Source organism: Somniosus microcephalus, chromosome 9 (assembly GCF_052327205.1).
Source record: "Somniosus microcephalus isolate GS21.2 chromosome 9, FLI_Smic_1.0, whole genome shotgun sequence".
In the NCBI taxonomy this organism is placed as follows: domain Eukaryota; kingdom Metazoa; phylum Chordata; class Chondrichthyes; order Squaliformes; family Somniosidae; genus Somniosus; species Somniosus microcephalus.
The window spans coordinates 190,157,296-190,174,109 of record NC_140995.1 but is presented as its reverse complement, the minus strand read 5'-3'; the positions used below and the strand labels follow the sequence as shown (position 1 = coordinate 190,174,109).

The following is a 16,814-nucleotide window of genomic DNA, read 5'->3' as shown; positions in this document are numbered from 1 at the left end:
CTATGATTGCCTGTAGGACCTTCCCTGAACATCCAGGAAGATCCTCAGGCAGGGGTGTAAAGTCATACATAAAACGTTAGAGTAACTGCATATAAGGAGTTGTTCTAGTGTTATGGCAGATGCTATAAATCCACTTGCAGAATAAGCCAACTGAACTTGGAGCACAGGCAGCCACACCATATTGTGGAACTGCTTCCATTCGAAACAGTTCTGCAGTATAAATAGGGCATTAAGTTACCAGTGACACAACACACAGACAATGGACAAGGAATGGCTGGGTGTCATGCCAGTATCTTTAAAGAAAAAAACAGCAAAATTTAATTGAAATGTCTCTTGCATGTGTAAACAATACCTCTGTTTAAAAAGGATTTTGGTGGCTTGTTTGCCTTAAGTAAATGCAGTCCTCATGCGTCTCCTTCAGGTTGTGATTACATATACAGTCTAATATAAACTTCTGTACCTTGAACCAGCCCTTGTATGTCTTTTGAATGAGCTGCTGTGTATAAACATAACCAATTTTTCTGGGTGCAGTAAGCAGAGAAAAAATTGCTTCTTTCAACTAATCACTGACCCTTTACACCTATAAGCCGGGACTTGCAAATAAACAGGATGGTGCAGAATAAAAGGCTTATAGGGGACAGCTGAGCATTTCATTAAAATTTAAAATAGGTACTCTTCTAGCAGACAGGTCCTTTAACAAAAGCTGCAAGATCTGATTAAATAGCTTGGGCTACTGAAATGTTAATATGTACAGCAGTGAGTGGAGCTTGCAGTGTCTCAAATGTGCTCTTTGCATGTTGCTGATCTATGCATGCCAACAGCCAGCTGCCATTTCGAAGAAATACGTTAATTCTCCTATTGCCCAGTTTGTGAACATGCCAAAGTGCAGCACAAAGTTGTGCTAAAGTGACTACTAAGCAAGGTACTGCAGGGAAACATTCAGTAGGTTACAGAATTTGTATTGAATGGCCAGAAACGTGTGTGGTCCGAAGATTTGGGGGGGGCGGGGGAGGGGGGAATTGACAGTATTGAGGGCAGAATGGGACAGGGGTTTTATTAAGCCGGCAGTTAACACAAACGTATCATTTATTTTATGTTGCATTATCTATACATAAAGAATCCATATTACTTTTGAAACAAATGTAATAAATTTATCACCAGAGACTGTCTGTAATTCCCCTCTCCCACTATTATCAAACAGTTTGAGCTCAAATGTGGTGCCTACCATCAAGGAATCTCCCCCTTGCCCACTATTGACATGGAACTTAAATATGGGATTGCCACTACCACCGAGGAATTCTGTTGTGCCCTCCCACCAATCAGGGAACTTGGAAGCATCACTATTTCTTTCCTCTTTCTTCCCCCCCCCCCCCCCCCCTCGCCACTTCCTTCCCATCACCTCAAGTAAAAATAAAAACACAAAAAACTTATTACTAACTGACTGTGAAGTAACTGCTATATTATTAGGTTTGATTTTGCAATAATCAGTTTCAGCAGTTCCTGACTGCTGGTGACAAGTGTGATGTGTGATATTTTCTTTAAAATTATATATTAGCGTTATTCTTCCATGCTGTGGGAATCAGTTTTCATATTTCACATTTATTTCAAATATAATATGCCCGTGATACAGACAACATAATGATAAAGGAGATTACATAACTGCATAATTTCTCCACTTTATCAATCTCGAGTAGTAAGAAGATGACTTTCAATGCAATGTTTCAATTGCAGCTAACCATAATTCCACCATTCTCAAATGTGGTACTCATATTCCTATGTTTAACACAGGAACTAAAAGTATCAGGGTCTGTATTCTGTACAGCCATATTCATGAGAGGGTAAGCCCTGGTGACAATTTTAAACTCAGTTTGTGGGCTGGCCTTTGTTTTGGTAGTAGCCCGAATGTGGCTGATTTTTTTGCATGAAGTATGGGATCATTATGTGAGCTCTAACTATGATTTACAATTAGTCAGCTTTATGACTGAAGCTCAGCATTTTTTCACTAAATGTCTTTTGGCCATTATGAGTCCCAGTGTCAATCTTCCTTTTGGAAAAATGGGTCAGATATGGATGCATTTAAGGGGAAGTTAGATAAGCAAATGAGGAAGAAAGAAATAGAAGGATATGCTGAAAGGGTTAGATGAAGAGGGGTGGGAGGAGGCTCATGTGAAGCATAAATGCCGGCATAGACCATTTGGGCCAATAGGCCTGTTTCTGTGCTGTAGACCCGATGGTCCTGATATTTATGAGGGGGTCGTAGCAACCAGGAAACCCAGAAATGTGGGTAACCCGGAGATCCTGCCAAATTTAATGGGAGGACTTCATTTAAATGTCTCAGTTTCCCGGCCGGCAAACAGCCAGATTGAGAAGCTGGCTGGCTGCCGTACGGAAAGGCCTGTAGCATCAGGCCGCAGCCGGGGAGTGGAGAGAAGGGAGGAAGAGATCGGAAAGGCTGGGGGAAAGAGAGATTGGAAAGGCCTTGGGGAAATCAGAAAGGTCGGACGGAGATCAGAGACCTTGGGGAAGTTGGGGGAGATTGGAGGTTGTGGGATGGTGGAGGAGATCGGATCGCGGCGGGGGGGGGGAAAGGTTAGCTTGTGGGGGTCGGGGGAGATTGGAGGTCTTGGGGCGGTGGGGGAGATCGGATGGCAGGGAGGGAGGACTTGGGTTAGCTTGGGTGGTCGGGAGGACACACTCCTGCTCCTCCTAGCCCACAATCAGTGTTGGCACTTAACTAATCGACCCAGCCGTTCCCACCTTTCGTAGGCATTAAAAGTGAAACTCTGCTAAGATTTGAGTCACGCAGCCTCATTAAAATATTTAAATGACGGACCCGCCTCTGGAGAGCAGGTTAGTCGCCTGCCCCCCAACCCGCCTCCATTAAAACTGAAAGTGGGCGGGTTGGGATCGGGTTTCTGATTTTTGAAATGTTATCTCCCTCTCTGTCCTATGTAACTCTATGGATTATCCAGCATTTATAATGAAGGACTTGGTAATTCTAGTTGCCCCTTATATTTGCAAATTTTGGGTCAGGCAAATTTCACAGTATATTTAAAATTTAGGCCATCATGAAAGAATTGTTGCAAAAAGTCTAAATGCACTTTCAGTATTCAACATTTTATCCTTAAACATTTCTGCCCTTTACAGTCTGGATGGAGTCCGGTAAACTCTGTATGATCCTACATAAGGGCACAGCAATGCTCACTTCTTTAGTTGCCAGAGCAATCTCAACCTTATTACCCTCCATTTCTTCAGAGGGATGTTCAGACATAAATCTGTTCCCAAGTTTCTGATGCTCCACTAGGGATCTAGAGTCCATCTCAAGTCAATATTTATAGTCATAAGCTGCACAATTCTGACCAGTTCACAATTTCCAAGAATAGCTTGGTGCAGGAGTCTTTCTGATCTGTCCTAAAGCACGTCATAATTGTAGAAATCTGTGTGGACAAGAAAAATCTCTTAAACTATTCAAAAGATTTCAGAACCCTATTTCCATGTAAATGGTTTGTAACTATCAGCCCTTTTTCATCCAGTGTTTAAACCAGAATGGCTTTATCGGAAGTTTATTTCATACAGAAACATTATGAGACCAGTGAAGCTTACTGCTTAATATTTTCTGTAAATCAAAACAGCAATTAAACTCTGATTTACCTCACCTTGCACAGTTCTACAGCAAACAACTAATTAAACTCTGACCCAAAACTCACTTTACTTATTAACAATTAGATTTTGTGGCAGCAGAATAATATACAGTAAACTCTTTCTTATCCGGCACCTATGGGACCAGGATGGTGCCGGTTGATGAAAAATTCTGGATAACAGAGAGGTATACCTACCAAGGCAATTTTTAACCCAATCAAAAAATAAAAACCACTGACTAACTCGGCCACTGCGGGAGACTCGGCAAAATGAGTGCTGGATGGATTCGGCAAGATTACCGGTTATCTATTTTGCCGGTTATTAAAGTATTCCGGATGATTAAGTGCCGTTTAAACAAAAGTTTACTGTATTGTGCATTATATGATCAACACCATTGTTCAAAAAAGGGTATAAAGGTAAACTCAGCAACTACAGGCCAGCCAGTTTGACCTCGGTAGTGGTGAAGATTTTAGAAACAGTAATCAGGGACAAAATTAACAGTCACTTGGACAAGTGTGGATTAATTAAGGAAAGTCGGCACAGATATGTTAAAGGCGAATCGTGTTTAACTAACTTGATTGAGTTCTTTGATGAGGTAACAGAGAGGGTTGATGAGGGTAATGCAGTTGACATAGTATACATGGATTTCCAAAAGACGTTTTGACAAAGTGCCACATAATAGGTTTGCCAGCAAAGTTGAAGCCCATGGAATAAAAGGGACAGTGGCAGCATGGATATGGAATTGGCTAAGTGATAGGAAACGGTGAACAGTTGTTTTTCGGACTGGAGGAAGGTATACAGTGGTGTTCCCCAGGGGTCAGTTCTAGGACCACTGCTTTTCTTGATGTACATTAATGACTTGGACGTGGGTGTACAGAGCACAATTTCAAAATTTGCAGATGACACAAAACTTGGAAGTATAGTGGACAGTGAGGAGGAGAGTGATAGACTTCAGGAAGACATAGACAGGCTGGTGAAATGGGCGGACACGTGGCAGATGAAATTTAATGCAGAAAAGTGTGAAGTGATGCATTTTGGTAGAAAGAATGAGGAGAGGACATATAAACTAAATGGTAAAATCCTAAAGGGGGTGCACAAGCAGAGAGACCTGGGGGTATGCGTGCACAAATCGTTGAAGGTGGCAGGGCAGGTTGAGAATGCAGTTAAAAAGGCTTACGAGATCCTAGGCTTCATGAATAGAGGTATAAAGTACAAAAGTGTGGAAATTATGACGAGCCTGTATAAAACACTGGTTTGGCCCCAACTGGAGTATTGTGTCCAATTCTGGGCACCACACTTTAGGAAGTAGGTGAAGGCCTTAGAGATGGTGCAGAAAAAATTTACGAGAATGATTCCAGGAATGAGGGACTTCAGTTACTTTGATAGACTGGAGAAGCTGGGGTTGTTCTCCTTGGAGCAAAGAAGATTGAGAGGAGATTTGATAGAGGTGTTCAAAATCATGAGGGATCTGGACAGCGTAGATAGAGGGAAACTGTTCCCATTGGCAGAAGGGTTAAGAACCAGAGGACACAGGTTTAAGGTGATTGGCAAAAGAACCAAAGGCGACGTAAGAAAAAACTTTTTTACACAGCGAGTGGTTAAGATCTGGAATGCACTTCCTGAAAGAGTGGTGAAGGCAGATTCAATCACGGCTTTCAAAAGGGAGTTGGATAAGTATCTGAAGGAAAGAAATTTGCAGGGCTACGGAGAAAGGGCGGGAAGCAGCACTAGCTGAAGTGCTCTTGCAGAGAGCCGGCACAGGCTCGACAGGCCGAATGGCCGCCTTCCGTGCTGTAACCACTCTATGATTCTATATAAACATATCATAGGATTTATCATGGGATATCTGCCATAGAAGTTTACAGCACAGAAAGAATCCATTATGCACATCGTATCTGTGCCAGCTCGTTGCTAGAATAATGCAAAACTAAATCCACTGCCCTACCCTCTCCCCATAGCCCTGTATTTTCCACTCCTTCAAATATTTATCAATTTTTCCCTTAAAATATGTAATGGTCTCTGCCTCATCCAGTCCCCATTATAAAGCATTCCATATTCCAACAACCTTCTGCATACAGAAATTTTTGCATGATCCCTCGCATCATTTTCTTCGTAACAACATGAAATTGATGATCCCTCAACACTGACTTCTCAACTAAAGGAAATGCTCTTTCCCTATTCACCCTATAAAAACCCTTCATGTTATTAAAAATGTCTTTCAAATGCCCACTTAACTTTCTCTTGTCCAGTGTAAATAGTTCCAGTAACTGAAGTCTATAGTTTCCCATCCCTGGCACCTTCTTGGCAAATCTACACTGTATGCTCTCCATGGCTTTAATATTCTTTCTATAATGGGGAGCCCAAAACTCTGCACAGCACTCCAATGATATGTTCAAATTTATCATTACTTCTTTACCCTTGCACTCCATGCCCCTATTTATAAACTACAAAATACCGTTGGCCTGTTCATGACTTTACCTGCACTTGCACCTTCAGATAATTAAATAGTTGAGTCCCTGGACCTCCCTGTTCAGCAACACACTTCAATGTGTTTCCATTTGCGTGGACGCTTTCATTCCTGTTTTTTCCTAAGAAAATGTGTTTCTTCACAGTTTGGTCATGAGGCCACATTAAATTGCATCTGCCACCTGTCTCCATTCTGCTAACTTGTCCTCTTGAAGTCTTTCACAATTTGAAATATAGTATCGTGCATGCCAACTTCCTATCTCTGAATCATAGGAAAGTTTATTCTAACCTTACACAAGTTTACCAGGCAAGTTTACTCTACCACATCTGATTGGGTCAATCTAAGGATAAGGGGTAAGCCATTTAGGACAGAGATGAGGAGGAATTTCTTCACCCAGCAAGTGGTGAACCTGTGGAATTCTCTACCACAGAAGGCAGTAGAGGCCAATTCATTAAATATATTCAAGAAGGAGTTGGATATATTTCTTAAGGCTAAAGGGATCAAGGGATATGGAGAGAAGGCAGGAATGGGGTACTGAATTTGGATGATCAGCCATGATCTCATTGAATGGCGGCGCAGGCTCGAGGGGCCGAATGGCCTACTCCTGCCCCTATCTTCTATGTTTCCCACCTGAGTGATCCCCAGTTCAGACTTCCACATTCTTGAGAGCTACAGGACAACAGACAAGTAAGTTGAAACAAACAAAAAATAAATTGAGCAAGCCAGCCATAAAGGTAGAAAGTTTCAACATTTTAGCAATGGTTATTCCAATTAGGGTAAGTTGAACTTTCTGCCTCTGCATTTGGTTCTTTTTCTGATGCATGCAAAGCAGTCTAAAAAATGCTGCATGCTTCAGCTCCCTCCCGCAAAGAACATACCAACACTTCCTCTAACTAGTTAATTGACAGTCAATTAAACAGACTGAATGTTTTCAACTGCTACCGAACATGCAAGTGAACCCATCATTCAGTTCAAGAATGCAGAGCAGTTACATCTTCCAGCCTTGTGCTCCACTAATGTACTGTGAGCTGTGTCGATGGGGATTCACTAGTAATATATTAAACAGATTGTATATTTCATGTGCTATACATGTTAAGCCTTTCTGTGTAATGCTTTTGTCACACTTAATCATAGTTAAATGTATTCAAATAAACATTCACAGAGCATACCAGTAGTTGCTTATTTGAAAGACCTGCCACATTGCATCTTGCCTTTTGGAGTGAAGCTTCACTTGCCAAAAACTGAACTTCATAAAGGCCCACTTCCAGATACATTGAGGAATACTGTGTTGTTGTTAGTGGAGTATTTGGTCTGATGGGTAACTTTGAGGGGTGAGGGCAGCAAAGCTGTGTTTCTAAGCTTTAGAGGCATTAAACAACTATGTTTCTGTCTTTATAATGCAACATGCAGCTCGATCAGTTACATATACTCACGCCATGGTCTACAAGATGACCTTTTTATTTGCATTGATAAACTAAAATCATTATCCTGTCTTGATCTGATTACATGACTCTTGAAGGAGATTGGCCGAAAGCTTCGGGCCAACAAGAAGAGGTGATAAAGGTTGTCAAGGTCAAATCTTTAATGTGCATTTCTTTTACCAGCAAATAAAATATATTCCCATTTTGGTGCTAAAACTGTGGAAAGTATGCCCTAACTAGACAGTCCATTTAATCACTTGGTGTCACATCCAAGTGTAGAAACTGAAAGTAAAGGAAGGAGACCATTAAATAAGGGACAGGAAGAACACTATGACATAAGCTTTCTGATCAGGCCACCAATCAGCTGGTGAGTAATCCACCATTAAATGTACTGACCCACACCTGGCATAATATCCTGGACATAAAAAGTAGTACTGCCAAGATACTTGACACAAAACCTTCTGACCAAACTAAATTAGGAAGAAACAAAAAAGATTCAGAAATAGCCTCAGAATGCAGCTACAAATCTTAATTTCGGGCACTTTAAATTTACTACCATAAATAGCGCACCCTAGCAACCTTGGACACCTGTTTTATGTGGGCGGACAGATGACTTGCGCGCTATTAACCCAGCGCAAAATGGGTAGAATTTGGTGTAATGGATCGCCACTCATTTTTTCCAATCGATTGGGTCCACTTCACGCACGCTAATCAGACATGACACATCATAAACTTTACCTGTACTTGTCTTGTGGCACCTGGATAACAGTATCTGAAATTGACAATTTATGCTTTAGACTTAACTTTGTTAATTGTTGGTAAGATATCTATGGTGTGTGAAGTAGGCCTTTACTCAGGGAAGAAAATATTGTAACCTCTGAGTATTCTTACATCGCCACAATAAAGGGTGCTGGCTTCTGACAAATATTTCTTTAAAATTGTGAAGAAATTTGTATGAGTATCAAACATGAGAAGTGATAAAAAGTCAGGACACCCTCACTTCCACCGGTGCAGATATAAAGGTGAGTGAGATTATCACTGAATTGTAGCTTCAGGCACTTGGCGGTTGGGGGGCGGGAAGCGGGCGGGGGTGCTTAGGAAGAGTGGAAGCGCCAGCGCTACGGTCATAATGGTTTGGGTTAAGTCATCATGGTACATGCATCAGAGCTGCTGTCATTAGAACAATTCAGGCAACAACCAAGGAGCAAATACTCCAGAACAGCAAAGACATTTGTAGAATGAGCTCAAATACTGTTCACTGTACTGATATTTACTGTTATTTATTAAATTAAGTGCTTCTAGGTAATATCTCAGTTTTAATAGAAATCGTGGAATCAAAAGGTCACCAATTGGCTTGTTATCAATCTCTTGTTATCCTCAAATCCAACATAATGTGCTCGAGATCACACGTTGTTACTTAATTGATTTCTTTCTGTCTTCTCTATCTCCTTTATTTAGGCTATGCTGGATGTGGCAGCAAACAATGGCTGGCTCGTTACAGCACTGAACATAATCAACCTGATTCAAATGGTGATTCAAGGCAGATGGGTACACGATTCCTCTCTGCTCACCCTGCCAAACATTGAGCAACAACACCTCTACCTCTTCAGGTATTCACTACAGATACTTATTGTGCGCTTTTTAAATTAACTCTCTCAGTATCTGGGACAAGTCTTATCATCATAAAAAATACCATTGATCTTTTTATTCATTACAACTACATTAAGAATGTGATATATATTAAGAATGGTTATACTGAGGAGCCTCTGGCTGTTTCCAATTTTTTTTGTATATAAGGGTTCTAACTATAGAAGAAGGAGCAGCATACTCCAGAGAAATTAAAAGCACCAAAGATTAGCATAACCATGCCTTTTAACTCGTCTGCTTTTGGATAATAAAGGCATAAGAAAACAAGTACTGTTTCCACACACAAATGAAATGCTGGCAATCTAAAATGATTCTTTGAATATGATTTGTTTTGTCTGAACTCCTAAGTGAATGTATTTCTGGTGATCACGAGTAATGAAAACTTTTTAACAAATCCCATAAGAAATTCTCTGGGGATCAAGCTTTGAAGAGATTAACTGTGATTTGTATCAAATACTTACACCTCCCACAGATTGCAGACAAAGTAACCAGATTGTCTCTTTTGCTGTGCAAGCGAGAATGTTATTTAAAAAGAGATTTTAACAGTGACACCTCATATTAACATGCTATTGTTTATTAACATGTTAAGAAGGTCACACAATATTCCTAGATTCTATTCTTGGATGAAGCTACTTTACTATTATTAATGATCCAGTTTGATAATAAATCCTGCAAATGTTACAAAGGGGCATAGACAGACTAACTGAGTGAGCAAAACTGTGACAGATGGAGTTCAATGTGGGGAAAGTGTGAGGTCATCCACTTTGGATCCAAGAAAGACACATCGGAATATTTTCTTAATGGTGAGAGACTAGGAGCTGTGGAAGAGCAAAGGGATTTAGGTGTCCATGTACTCAAATCATTAAAAGCTAGTGCACAGGTACAAAAATTAATCAAGAAGACTAATGGCCTTTATCTCAAGGGGGTTGGAATACAAAAGTGACGAGATGATGCTTCAGTTGGTCAGACTCCATCTGTACTGCATTCGGTTTTGGACACCGAACCTCGGGAAAGATATATTGGCCTTGGAAGGGGTACAGCACAGATTCATCAGAATTATGCCAGGGCTTAAAGGGCTAAATTACAAGGACAGGCTGCACAAACTTGTCTTGTATTCTTTTGAGTTTAGAAGGTTAAGGAATGATCTAATTGAGGTGTTTAAAATGATAAAAGGATTTGATAGGGCAGATGCAGAGAAACTATTTCCTCTGGTGGGGGGGGATCCAGATCAAGAGGATACAATCTTAAAATTAGAGTCAGGCAATTTAGGAGTTAAATCAGGAGGCACTTTTTCCACACAAAGGGTAGTGGAACTCTGGAACCCCTCCCTCCAGAAAGGTCGCGGGTGCTGGGTCAGTTGACATTTTCAGGGTTGAGATCAATGGATTTTTGTTAGGTAAGGGTATTGAGGGATTTGGAACAAAGGCAAGTAAATGGAGTTGAGGTACAGATCACCCATGATCTAATTGCATGGTGGAACAGGCTTGAGGGGCTGAATGGGCTATTCCTGTTCCTGCATCAGTATATGAAGTTAAATTCCCTTTAAGGAAAGCAGTGTTGTGTTAGAAAACCTGAAGTAATTCTCTTCAATGATGAGGTGCAGTACTGCGCAACATTGATGCTTTTTACATCTAGACCATACGGTACTTTTTCAGACATTCAGCCATGACCAGTCTTTGGGAGATTTGCATAACTTCGTCGCCCTTCCTCCTCTTATTTTGGTGTTTCCGCTCCTATTCTTTATACCTCTGGCCTGCCAATGTATCACGAGCAGACAGATGATCTGCTCACCTGTTTCTGCCAACACTGCTCTTGGAGCCAGTGTTAGGAGTTATTCGATAGCACGCCAGAGTGAATCGCTTGATGATTCCCTTCCCTTCCTCCCTTTGGCACCACCTCTTTATGGCAGGGCTGAGATCAACAACTGATCTATGTGAGCAAGTACAGAGGTCATCCTGCCCTTTTCCTCTCCATAGTGTGATGTATTAGAAATGTGATGCTCGAGGGTAAAGTCCTGTCTGCCTCATCCTAAGACAAAGGGAAAGAAAGAATGAGATACGGTCATTCAGCCTTTCTCATTTATTTTATTGGTTAGATCTCTACACAGCACCAATTGTGATTATTTGCAACTTTCTTAATACTAAGTCTATCTCACTCCCTCTTTAATCAGGAATTTCAATTTTGCCATCTAATCGGCCAGGCAACATATATTGGGCAGGATTTTCATTGGGCCGTGGAGGCGGGATTGGAGGCGCGTGGGGGGTTAAAATCTCGAAATCGGGGGGCACGAACCCATCCTGCCCCCAACCCGCCTCCATGCCAGTTTCAAAGGAGGCGGATACCCGACCTGTGCTGGGAGCCGCCTCCCCGAGGCGGGAAGGGGATTAGTGCCAATTAACTGCCTGTTAACAGGTAGTTAACAGGCAGTTTTTAGCCTGATCCCTATTTTTATTGCTGAAGTGTGGGATTCCCGATGGCTCCAAACCACGCCAAGTTAGCGAGGCGGGCCGTCGGGCTGAAGGGCTTGGAGGGTTCGAGCTGTCCGGTGTTCAGGTGAGTGCTGGGTGCATGAGTGAAGAGGTAAGTGTGTTTGGTGTGTGTAAAGTGTTTAAAGAAGTTTTACTTACATTTACTTACCTTTACAGCCTTCCTTCCTTCAGGTCTCGGGAGTCCCTCATCTCACCGGCACAGAAAGCAGAATGGCCGCGAGCTGTCAAAAGTTGCAGCATTCAGCTTTCTGTTCTGGAGAGATCTCTAAATCAGCCTGAGAAGAAGAAATTAATTTGGAGTACAGATTGTCAGTGTTTAACAGCTTCAAACAGCTGTCAAACGCTGATATTTCATCTGTCAAAAGCTTTTGACAGATGAAATGTCAATCTGTGATGTCACCTGTTGCCGGGTGGCCCTCAACTGGCCTGCGGGCTCAACAAGGTCAATCAAGTGAAAATCGCGTGGGTTGGCCACAACTCGATGGAGGCGGGACTACAACCCCGAAAGTTGTAGTCCTGTCTCCTACACGCCTCCTCAATGAATATCCAGCCCATAGTGTTGATACTATTGCGTCAGTAACTAACTATTCCCTTTTCCCTAGTTGATGGAATATTACCGATGCATCACAAGAGCAGACAGATGATCTGCTCACCCGTGAATAACAGTGCTATGGGTCAATTTAAAAGGGGCAAAAAAGAAAGAGATTTACAAAAGATCTATATATCTACAGTATGTGACAGGTACCATTGTGCAAGTAAGTGGGTGAGAAAAGCTTAACGTCAGTTTGGCTGCAGCAACACAAGGCCATGGTGTAAAGCTAAATTGGAGTAAGTGTAGTGACATATTGCATCAATTGTGGCATCGTGTCAGCCTCTTAGTCGGGAGGCTCTGCTAAGGTTTGGGGCCTGTTAAACTTTACAAGCTGCCTGCCAAGCCAATCTCCCTAAGATTTGAACTCCCCTGCTTTGACGCAGGAATATTTACATTTTAACCGAAAATTCACCCACAGTAGTCATTGTATTTGTTTCAGACAAATGTAAAAGATATATTGGTCTTGGAAGGAGTGCAGTGCAAATTCACCAGAATGTTACCAGGGTGTTAGATTATGAGGTGAGATTACATAAACTAGGCTTGTATTCCCTGGATTAATGAAGGTTGAGTGGTGATTTGATTGAAATGTTTAGGATTTTGAAAGGAATTGATAAGGTAGATAGAAACTTTTTCCACTGATGGAGGAGTCTAGGACAAAGGGACAGAACCTTAAAATCCGAGCCAGGCCATTCAGGAGCGAAGTTAGGCGAGATCATAGGGTGGTAGAAGTGTGGAACTCTCTCCCACAATCATTTTAAATCTGAGATCGATAGATTTTTGCTAGCCAAGGGTATAAAGGGATATGGAGCCAAGTCGGGTGGATGGTGTTAGGATACAGATCAGCCATTATCTCACTGAATGGCAGAACAGGCTCGAGGGGCTGAATGGCCTACGTTCCAGGCAATTGTTCTCGCTATTTAAATTTTAACAACATTTGCAACTAGCTTGTAAAAGTGGTTTGTGAACCAGAAGTCCCAAGTTGTGTGTGTGTGTTTTTTAATCTTAAATATATGTGCCAATTTCTTTTGTTAGGAAATGGAATGCAGGCAAAAGGAAAAGCAGTTCAAAAGGTTATAAGGGTCCCGTTGAATGTCTTCCTGAATTGATAGCTGCATGTGATTGGAGGGAGGACATATTTCATTCCATCGTCGCTGATGAACTGCAGCCTGCACAGATTTCCCAGGTAACCTGCACTTTCAACCACCATTTAAAAAATGTTTTTGTTGCTTTATTCATTTCTCTCATTTAAATTCCTGGAAAACATGTTTACTAGTATTTTAAGGGCCATCGACAAATGTGCTCATCTCTCACAGCTGTTCTGACCTGTAAAAATGCATTAGACATTGGCGTAGTCTTATCGATTGTGTGAATCATCACTCCTTCTTCTTGGAATTGGCTTAAGAAAAACAGCTTCGCTGCTGTTTTTAGCCAAACAAAATCTATTTTTTTTAAAGCTACTCTCAGCTCCCAGAGGGACAGTAGATGCAAAAAGGCAGAAGAAACTGTGTAAGAAAATACTTTTAATGGGTTTTTTTTTCCAACAAATGGGATATAAAAAAAGTAAAGCTTACCTGTTCTGTCCCAGCAGTAAACCTTAACATCAACATGAGAAGAACATCCCATTTCAGTTCCCACACCAGCCAACCTTGGTCCACTCCGAGTGAGACTGCTCAGTGTGGGTAGTCGTGTGCTGTAGAGACTGCTGAAATTTATTGCACTTAAGAGTCAAAGTAAGAGGAGACTTCCAATTCATCTGTCTGGACTAGATTCAAACTTAGGACCCAGAGATGAAAGGACAGTGTGCTAACCCACTGAATCACCCAGTCCCACAAGCAGAACAATGCAACATTTATAACAAATGGTTTTGGTAAAGACCTCCATGATAAGGAAAAACACACCGGGCATTAGCTATTTCATTGCTGTGAGATGCCTGAAGTTTATCAATGCAGAGTTCATCAGAGTAAACATGCCACATTTGACGTTGATGCATTTGTGACAAGTCAGTGTGCACATGTATGGGTCCCACATCGGTGTGAGTAGTCAGTATGAGTAACTTGAGTAACGTGAGGTTGAAATCTCAGTCTATGCAGATCTGAAGCCCACATTAAACCACTATCATAAGTAAAATATACAGCTTAGAGAAGAATGAGAAAAGGAGCTAGTTAAGAGAAAACATTGTAAGTTGAACTAACATAATATGAATATTAGTAAATATCAAATATTTTTTTTAAATGTTCTGTTGTATTGAACTTCTATTTTGGAGAAAGCATTCATATTTTAAAGATCTGTTTAAATATTAGAATCTTTTCAAATTTGAATGTGAGCACATAACAATTATAGGAGTCATAAAAATTTTGAAAAGTAACCATTTAAGATATTACTAATTACTAGTTGGTAAAATGTTTACAAGTATAGCTTTCATCAACTAAATTAACTAATGTTCAAAAACAAAGCAACACCACATTACCCAAACAGGCAGCACACAAGAGATTCAAGGCTCTGTTTGGCTGGTCCACTACCGCATGGCAGGCAAGGCGAGGATAATCCTGTTGTGGGAAAAAATGTGCCAGCAATACCTAAAAACAGAGCAAATATAAATAACTAATAATATGCATTGCACAAACAAAATCCCCAAGCACAATCATATTTGTGCTGTAAACAGAATCTGAGAAAAAAATAAATTTTGCTTGGAAATAAGATTGTACTCATTTCGAAAAATGATTAATATTGGGCTTTAAAAAAAAATGTTATTGTAGCCTGTTCATCGTGAAAGTTATTTGGATCTGAAATTTATTCTACAATCTGCCTCTGCCAGTTTGGCACGGCAATCACAGCTAAAACATATAAAAAAAATTATTCTGGAAATTAGTGGGTTTAAAGCATCAATTTAAGTGCTAATTGCAGTCGTAATGAGAAAAGGCAGTCATCACTGTGAGATTTGCATCTGTTCTGCCATCAGTATGCTCTGAACGGCTGGCGACCGGCAGAAGATTTGGTAGCTAATTAAATAATTGCATGCGGGGAGGTGTTCTCATCTGATTCAAATGATGAAGATTAATCCTCAGATAAATATGTTTTGCCCGTATTGAAATGTTTTAGCAGCCTCGGCTGCAATAGCCTAGTTTTTATTTTTAATCAAAAGGCAGCGACTATCTAAGAGCTTTGTGGTATATTTAAGCAATAAATTATCTTCTGTAGCTGCGTTAGGACAATAACGCTTACACACACTGGTAAACAACGGGGTGTTATCTTGACTGTTCTCCACACAAATAACACCAGTTGTGCCTCAATAGCTAAGAGTCTTCTAGAAAGACAAATGTTTTGGCAGTAGATTCGAGATTTTTTTTTTTTAAAGCCTCTGTACCTATAACTGTTCGACCTGATCTCCCCAGTTGCTTTTGACAGTGATGACATATCCTGGAATTTTTTTTTAAATCACCAATTTTTTCAGTAAAGGAAATATTATCTAGATGATGATTAACTTTTTAAGTACTTAGTTTGTTGAGGTTTTTTTTTAGTACTAAAGTATTTGCATCAAAGTTTTTTTTGTAACATTTGGCGACAAACACTGCCATCTTCTGTGCTGAAAGGGTGAGGAGGGTTGCCACCTCTTCACTGAGGAGTGGGGGCATGGACAGTACTCGTCTTCCTCACCAAGAAGTGGGGCAGGGAAAAGCTGCTCTCTCCTATACTGAGGAGAAGGGCGAGGCAGCTGCCCTATTTTGCCCTGAGGAGGCATGGACAGCTTCTATCTTTAGGGAAAAAAAGAGGCATGGAAGGAATAAATGTTTAATGTAATTCACTTCACAAAGATAATAAAACATTAACAATTTTAGCAGTACATTAGATCATCTCTGTAAAATGTGCGTTATGTATTGAGGATTATCTTATAGAAAGGTGCATGTTACAAAAAAAAGGGTGTTTTATTGAAATAGGAGTATTAATTGCAATGCCTATTATACCAAAGTGAAAAACATCAAAAGTAGTTAGGATAAGACCCTGGTAGGATGTTCTTCAGTGAAGCCAAAAGGTGTATCTGAAACATGCAGTGATGAACAATAAGTCTTGCATTATTCAAAAATATCACATTGTCGCACCCAAGTAAAAAATTGAGAATTGTATGTTGGGTTTTCCTGCAATTTTGATATAGGTTAAATGATGTTAAAGCAACAATAACTTGTATTTATATAGCGCCTTTAACGTAGTAAAACGTCCCAAGGCGCTTCACTGGAGTGTTGTAAAACAAAATTTGACACCAAGCCACATAAGGTGATTTAAGGCAGATGAGGCAGGTTTTAAGGCGCGTCTTAAAGGAGGAAAGACGTAGTGAAGCGGAGAGGTTTAGGGAGGGAATTCCAGAGCTTAGGTCCTTAGCTGCTGCAGGCACGGCCGCCAATGGTAGAGCGATTAAAATCGGGGATGAGCAAGAGGCCAGAATTGGAGGAGTGCAGAGATCTCAGGGGGTTGTAGGGCTGGAGGAGGTTACAGAGATAGGGAGGGGCGAGGCCATGGAGGGATTTGAAAACAAGGATGTGAATTTTAAAATCAAGGCATTGCTT

At 40.9% G+C, this 16,814-nt stretch overlaps 1 protein-coding gene across 2 annotated transcripts in view; it reads left to right on the top strand.

Annotated features, from left to right (window-relative positions):
* The window catches only part of ascc3 (activating signal cointegrator 1 complex subunit 3), a 654,593-nt gene that overhangs the window by 625,004 nt on the left and 12,775 nt on the right, over nt 1-16,814 (top strand). For both annotated transcript variants that reach the window (XM_085997711.1, XM_085997710.1), the window contains exons 38-39: nt 8,986-9,137; nt 13,288-13,438. In XM_085997711.1, the coding sequence (XP_085853837.1) occupies nt 8,986-9,137; nt 13,288-13,438 (303 nt within the window). The remainder of the gene's footprint in view (nt 1-8,985; nt 9,138-13,287; nt 13,439-16,814) is intronic.